The sequence below is a fragment of the Trichomycterus rosablanca genome, chromosome 15 (assembly GCF_030014385.1).
Source record: "Trichomycterus rosablanca isolate fTriRos1 chromosome 15, fTriRos1.hap1, whole genome shotgun sequence".
In the NCBI taxonomy this organism is placed as follows: domain Eukaryota; kingdom Metazoa; phylum Chordata; class Actinopteri; order Siluriformes; family Trichomycteridae; genus Trichomycterus; species Trichomycterus rosablanca.
Window position 1 is genome coordinate 34,122,421 of NC_086002.1, and position 7,500 is coordinate 34,129,920.

General features: G+C 47.9%; 1 protein-coding gene across 1 annotated transcript in view; it reads left to right on the forward strand.

Moving 5' to 3' along the window:
* Positions 1-7,500, forward strand: part of zmp:0000001082 (integrin alpha-D) — a 23,196-nt gene that overhangs the window by 1,255 nt on the left and 14,441 nt on the right. Inside the window, exons 6-18 of the mRNA XM_063010476.1 lie at positions 300-442; positions 547-694; positions 777-912; positions 1,104-1,177; positions 2,501-2,630; positions 2,714-2,856; positions 2,947-3,093; positions 3,175-3,372; positions 6,006-6,136; positions 6,241-6,395; positions 6,833-6,999; positions 7,126-7,248; positions 7,351-7,421. Of these exons, the coding sequence (XP_062866546.1) occupies positions 300-442; positions 547-694; positions 777-912; positions 1,104-1,177; positions 2,501-2,630; positions 2,714-2,856; positions 2,947-3,093; positions 3,175-3,372; positions 6,006-6,136; positions 6,241-6,395; positions 6,833-6,999; positions 7,126-7,248; positions 7,351-7,421 (1,766 nt within the window). The remainder of the gene's footprint in view (positions 1-299; positions 443-546; positions 695-776; positions 913-1,103; positions 1,178-2,500; positions 2,631-2,713; positions 2,857-2,946; positions 3,094-3,174; positions 3,373-6,005; positions 6,137-6,240; positions 6,396-6,832; positions 7,000-7,125; positions 7,249-7,350; positions 7,422-7,500) is intronic.

Consider the following 7,500-nt stretch of genomic DNA (forward strand, 5'->3'; position numbering starts at 1 on the left):
GTGTGGTTATTGTGTCGAGTTACCCGAGTACTGGTGGCTATAAAATATAAAAGAAAAGAGAGAAAAGGAATCATTTGTCTCTCTGGAGAACTGTGCTGTGTGTGTGTGTGTGTTGTGTGTGTGTGTTGTGTGTGTGTGTGTGTGTGTGTGTCCTGTGTGTGTGTGTGTGTGTGTGTGGTGCACTGGTGGACTGAGTAGCTGTTTAGGGTTTTTTTGTATCAGATTTGTAACAGATGTTACAGAATTATTAAATATAATAAATATTTATTTGTGTTTGGTTCTGGTTTGTTTGTGTTCAGTTCGCGGCTGCACAGTTTTCTACAAATATCAGGACCGTGTTCGACTTTAACGATTATATTAACGGCACGGCCAAGAAGAAGCTTAACGATGAGGAGCACATGAAGGCGCTCACCAACACTCACCGCTCCATCAGGTTCATTCTGTCAGTAACTGCAGTTAATTCTACACACATCATCTTCATCTCAATTCTGTTTACAAACCTCCACTCTAGAAAAGTAAGATGAACCGATACCGTTGTGTTTTCAGTGATAATCTGTTTGAAAACAAGACGTCCGGCGCCGATCCTGAAGCCACTAAAGCTCTGGTCATCATCACCGATGGATCTCCGTCCGACAGGTCATCCGGCGAGCTGAAGAGGTGCGACGAACTCAACATCAAACGCTTCATCATCGGGGTGAGTTCACTGACGCTAACGCTCTCACACTGTCCATATATTTACGATCCACACGTTTATCAGCACAGTCTGTGATTGGCAGGTTGGGAATGTGAATTTACAAAGCCTGACTGATCTCGCCTCGGAACCGAAACACAACAACACCTTCAAGATCGAGAACTACAACGGACTGAACGGACTCCTGGATCAACTGCAGAACAAAATCTACAGCATCGAGGGTAACGTAGCATCTTCAGCTGGGACAAACCCTCAGACACCCACACCACTCCTCTTTCCCGTTCCTATTATATTGGGTGTTTGTTTTCTCCTGGTCTTGTGCCCGTACCTGGCGTCCTTATTTAGGGAAGGCTGTTGTTTTAACATGTAGAAGTATTTTGTTGTTGTTAGTGACGTGTGTTGGTGTTTGTAGGAACCCAGGCCGGTCCGAGCAGGAAATGGATGAAGGAGTTATCTCAGAGTGGCTTCAGTGCTGCTGTGGATCAGGTATAAACATCTCTGTTAAATCCAGTCATCAGGCAGTACTGGTCACAGTACCTTCACACCCCCAGAGGAGCAGTGTTGAAATAAACAGTGATGCACAATTAAAACCACAACGTTTTTATTTCTATTTATTTTTGTTCGTTAAGATGTCGCAGTAGTGCTGCTTTAGAGAACATCATCTACACCAGGGGTGTCCAAACTTATTTTTTTAAGACCCACATTTTGTCCATGATTTTTACAACACAACACAATGTGTCAAAACAAAACACAAAACGAAGTAAACTTAATTAAATAAAAATTGTGACCTTGTGGGCTAACAGTGGTTTAGAAGATGTAGCGTAAAGCCTCCACAAGGCGGCGCTCGTGTACAAGTTCACTTTGTATTAACGTGCCTGTTAAAATTGGTTTATTTAATTATTAATATTTTTCTGTGACACATTTTTGTTCTGATCTACACCAGGGGGTCCAAACTGCGACCCACAGCGAATTCTACAAATAAAATAGAATTGTACTTAGAATATAAAATATAAATAGAATAGAATTATATTATAGTTCTTCGTTCGAACACTAGGTGGAGCTGCTGTATTGAATAATGCGGTTTCTCCACAAAACACGATTTATTAATAAATCATTTTAACAGGTGACTAAAATAAACGCGAGATAATAACTGAGTGTAGAAAATGTTAGAAAACATCAATATTTTATTATTATAGAATTTAAGTAGAACTTACGACGAGAGGAGAAAGTTTAGCAAGTAGCAGTTAGCCTGTTAGCTCAACAACGGTATTTTCCGTGCCAACAAAACACGAAATTGCCGTTATAACCAGCTAATAAATGTTAATTTATCTGTTAATAAACCCAATCATTTCATTACAAAACAAATTTGGATTACACTCCCCCCAGCCCCCCCTATGTTCATCCTTTATACATTTCTGTGAGGGGGGTCACTGTCCTGAATGAGCTTCAACCGTGTTTTAACAAAACAGCTAAAACCCATTAAAGCTGTGATGTCGAGTGCTGTTTTCGATCAAATTTGATTATTAAACATAATTTATTAACATTGGATTGATTTTTCTAGCTTTAATACACTAGCGGTGAGACTATGTACCTCACTTTTACTAAATGGGCCCCAGCATTTAGTGTTTGTACGTTTATGGCCCCATTAAAGAATGCATTTATTTATTTATTTACTGTCTCTTTACCACTTTATCCTGGTCTGTGTTATATGCTACCTGTAACTGAGTCTCTACTGATAATTAAACATGGTGGGTTAGTGGTTTAAATCTTTGGAGTGGTTCATGAGTTACGTTTTCTTGAATATTTTAGGATACTCTGATCCTGGGAGCCGTGGGATCTAACGAATGGCAGGGATCGTTGTATGAGGTTACAGGATCAGGATCTGGGATCAGAGAGGTCGAGGTTAAAGAGAACGATCTGAATGAGGACTCCTACAGCGGTAGGTTCATCTCCTCTGTACTCAGCACTATTTTACTCAGTAGGTGATAAGTTAATGGGTTAGTTGGTGTTTGGTGTGTTTAGGTTACTCAGTGGTGGTTGGACGGAGGGGCGGCGTCTCTCTGATGTTCTCTGGAGCTCCGAGATCCAACTACACGGGCCAGGTAACTCTCTTCATGAAGAAGAACCGGCAGTGGGAAGCTACGACCCGGACGTCTGGAGAACAGGTCAGTAACGTAGCGGAACATTAGAACGAAACGGCGGTCGCTCTGGATTCTGGAATAAACATGAACCAATTCTAATCCGATTGTGTGCAGCTCGGTTCTTATTTCGGGGGTTCGTTGTGTGTGCTGGACGTGGATTCGGACGCCAACACTGACTTTCTTGTGGTTGGAGCGCCTCTGTACCATCAGGCTTATCCTAAAAAAGAGGGGCGGATGTACGTCTACACCATCACACGGGAGGTAAGATAACAAAGCCCATATTTAAGACAAAGACAATGACTGACTGTAGCAGCCTCATCTGCCCATTGTTTGTGCCTGTAGCTGAAGCTGGTGAGGGAGCTGGTGCTGAATGAATCTGCTCAGGGTCGGTTTGCATCAACGGTGGCACCGATCGTGGATCTGAACGGGGACGGCCTGCAGGATCTGGCTGTTGGTGCTCCGCTAGAGGACGGTGGCAGAGGAGCCGTCTATATTTATCTGGGCAATCAGAAACAGGGCATCCGGCCCCATTACAGCCAGGTACCCATCAAACTACATCTCAACGCCCCCTTCCACTTACAGCCAGGTACCCATCAAACTACATCTCAACCCCCCCTTCCACTTACAGCCAGGTACCCATCAAACTACATCTCAACCCCCCCTTCCACTTACAGCCAGGTACCCATCAAACTACATCACAGCCCCCCCCCCTCCACTTACAGCCAGGTACCCATCAAACTACATCACAGCCCCCCCCCCTCCACTTACAGCCAGGTACCCATCAAACTGCATCTCAACCCCCCCCTCCACTTACAGCCAGGTACCCATCAAACTACATCTCAACCCCCCCTCTCCACTTACAGCCAGGTACCCATCAAACTACATCTCAACCCCCCCTTCCACTTACAGCCAGGTACCCATCAAACTACATCACAGCCCCCCCCCCCTCCACTTACAGCCAGGTACCCATCAAACTACATCACAGCCCCCCCTTCCACTTACAGCCAGGTACCCATCAAACTGCATCTCAACCCCCCCCTCCACTTACAGCCAGGTACCCATCAAACTACATCTCAACCCCCCCTCTCCACTTACAGCCAGGTACCCATCAAACTACATCTCAACCCCCCCTTCCACTTACAGCCAGGTACCCATCAAACTACATCTCAACCCCCCCTTCCACTTACAGCCAGGTACCCATCAAACTACATCACAGCCCCCCCTTCCACTTACAGCCAGGTACCCATCAAACTACATCTCAACCCCCCCTTCCACTTACAGCCAGGTACCCATCAAACTACATCACAGCCCCCCCTTCCACTTACAGCCAGGTACCCATCAAACTACATCTCAACCCCCCCTTCCACTTACAGCCAGGTACCCATCAAACTACATCTCAAACCCCCCCCCCCCCCCCCCCCCCCCCTCCACTTACAGCCAGGTACCCATCAAACTACATCACAGCCCCCCCTTCCACTTACAGCCAGGTACCCATCAAACTACATCTCAACCCCCCCTTCCACTTACAGCCAGGTACCCATCAAACTACATCTCAACCCCCCCTTCCACTTACAGCCAGGTACCCATCAAACTACATCACAGCCCCCCCTTCCACTTACAGCCAGGTACCCATCAAACTACATCTCAACCCCCCCTTCCACTTACAGCCAGGTACCCATCAAACTACATCTCAACCCCCCCCCCCCCCTCCACTTACAGCCAGGTACCCATCAAACTACATCTCAACCCCCCCTTCCACTTACAGCCAGGTACCCATCAAACTACATCTCAACCCCCCCCCCCCCCCCCCCCCTCCACTTACAGCCAGGTACCCATCAAACTACATCACAGCCCCCCCCTCCACTTACAGCCAGGTACCCATCAAACTACATCACAGCCCCCCCCCCCCTCCACTTACAGCCAGGTACCCATCAAACTACATCACAGCCCCCCCCCCTCCACTTACAGCCAGGTACCCATCAAACTACATCACAGCCCCCCCCCCTCCACTTACAGCCAGGTACCCATCAAACTACATCACAGCCCCCCCTTCCACTTACAGCCAGGTACCCATCAAACTGCATCTCAACCCCCCCCTCCACTTACAGCCAGGTACCCATCAAACTACATCTCAACCCCCCCTCTCCACTTACAGCCAGGTACCCATCAAACTACATCTCAACCCCCCCCTCCACTTACAGCCAGGTACCCATCAAACTACATCTCAACCCCCCCCTCCACTTACAGCCAGGTACCCATCAAACTACATCTCAACCCCCCCTCTTCCACTTACAGCCAGGTACCCATCAAACTACATCTCAACCCCCCCCTCCACTTACAGCCAGGTACCCATCAAACTACATCTCAACCCCCCCTTCCACTTACAGCCAGGTACCCATCAAACTACATCTCAACCCCCCCCCTCCACTTACAGCCAGGTACCCATCAAACTACATCTCAACCCCCCCTTCCACTTACAGCCAGGTACCCATCAAACTACATTACAGCCCCCCCCCTCCACTTACAGCCAGGTACCCATCAAACTACATCTCAACCCCCCCTCCACTTACAGCCAGGTACCCATCAAACTACATCTCAACCCCCCCCTTCCACTTACAGCCAGGTACCCATCAAACTACATCTCAACCCCCCCTTCCACTTACAGCCAGGTACCCATCAAACTACATCTCAACCCCCCCTTCCACTTACAGCCAGGTACCCATCAAACTACATCTCAACCCCCCCTTCCACTTACAGCCAGGTACCCATCAAACTACATCACAGCCCCCCCTTCCACTTACAGCCAGGTACCCATCAAACTACATCTCAACCCCCCCTCTCCACTTACAGCCAGGTACCCATCAAACTACATCTCAAACCCCCCCCCCCCCCCCCCTCCACTTACAGCCAGGTACCCATCAAACTACATCTCAACCCCCCCTTCCACTTACAGCCAGGTACCCATCAAACTACATCATAGCCCCCCCTTCCACTTACAGCTAGGTACCCATCAAACTACATCTCAACCCCCCCCTCCACTTACAGCCAGGTACCCATCAAACTACATCTCAACCCCCCCCCTCCACTTACAGCCAGGTACCCACTAATACCCCATCATGCACCGGGTGGTAGAGATGTTTTCCGTTTACACACTTTTGGTTGTGTTGATCCAGCGGATCCTGGCGCGGAGCATCTCTGAGGACCTGCAGCAGTTCGGGGTGGCGATCGACGGTGCGATGGACATGGGGCAGGACGGACTGACGGACATCGCTGTAGGAGCACGAGGAGCCGTGATTCTTCTGAGGTTAGTACGCGTCCACAAAAAATCTGGTCTGTTCTCGTTTTCAGAGAACGACCTGCATTACTAATTTCAGTCAGTCATTGTATACCTGAATCCGGTTCTTTCAGGGCTCGGCCGGTCCTGTCCGTATCTGCAGAGATCAGCTTTTCACCCTCCAACATCAATCTCGGCTTCTTCGACTGTTTGGCCTTCAGTGAGAACAGCTTCCCCGTCAGTAACCTGAGCATCTGCTTCAGGACCACAGAGACCACAAACAGCAGCGGTGAGTCTGGTCTGCAACGTCCACAACACAAGCACAGATACCTACAGAACAACCGGGGGTGGGTGTGGTCACCTGGAACATGGGGAAGCACTTTATATTGTCAGATACGCTAACTCAAGCTAATAATCCAGCAGGACCGAGACAGTCTAGTTATTCTCTGGTTCCTCTGGTTCTTCTGATTATTCTCTGGTTCCTCTGATTATTCTCTGGTTCCTCTGGTTCTTCTGATTATTCTCTGGTTCCTCTGATTATTCTCTGGTTCCTCTGGTTCTTCTGATTATTCTCTGGTTCCTCTGATTATTCTCTGGTTCCTCTGATTATTCTCTGGTTCATCTGATTATTCTTTGGTTCATGTGATTATTTTTCTGGTTCCTTTGGTTCTTCTGATTATTCTCTGGTTTCTCTGGTTATCCTCTGGTTCTTCTCTGGTTCCTCAGTTGGACTGAGCGCCGGCCTGAATGTTTCGTACGAGCTTAAAGCCGACGCCGTACGACTGGACAGTCGAGCTTTTCTGATAGAAGGAGACACCAGATCCAGAAGTGTCCAGAAATCTGAAGTGCTGAGATCTGAACGTTCCTGCTTTAATCACACGCTCTACATGCCTGTAAGTTACAGCACCGTCATGCTAACACGTCCACGCTGTGTCTGGTCCGTTATTGATGTTAAAATATAAACATGTTCTAGTGAAGAGATTCATAAAGAATCGTGATTAAGAGCGACTCTGTTTCAGAACTGTGTGAGGGACACGCTCTCCCCCGTCCTCCTTCAGCTAAACTTCTCCCAGTCTGATCAACAGCCAGTGAACTCCAGTGCTGTACTGGACATCGACAGCAGGACCACGGCGTACGTAGAGGTGAGTCAACTGTTCAGGAACCATTCTGATTCTGACTCTGATTCTGACTCTGATTCTGACTCTGATTCTGATTCTGATTTGATTCTCCTGTATCTCCTCCAGGTTCCATTCCAGATCAACTGTCGTAACAAGTCCAGCTGTAGATCAGACCTGACGCTGGACTTCCACTTCCTGTAAGAAGCTTAAACTTTATTTACAGTTACAGACTGGTTCTGGACTGAAGCTCAGGATTAAAGCTCAGCGGGACTAAAC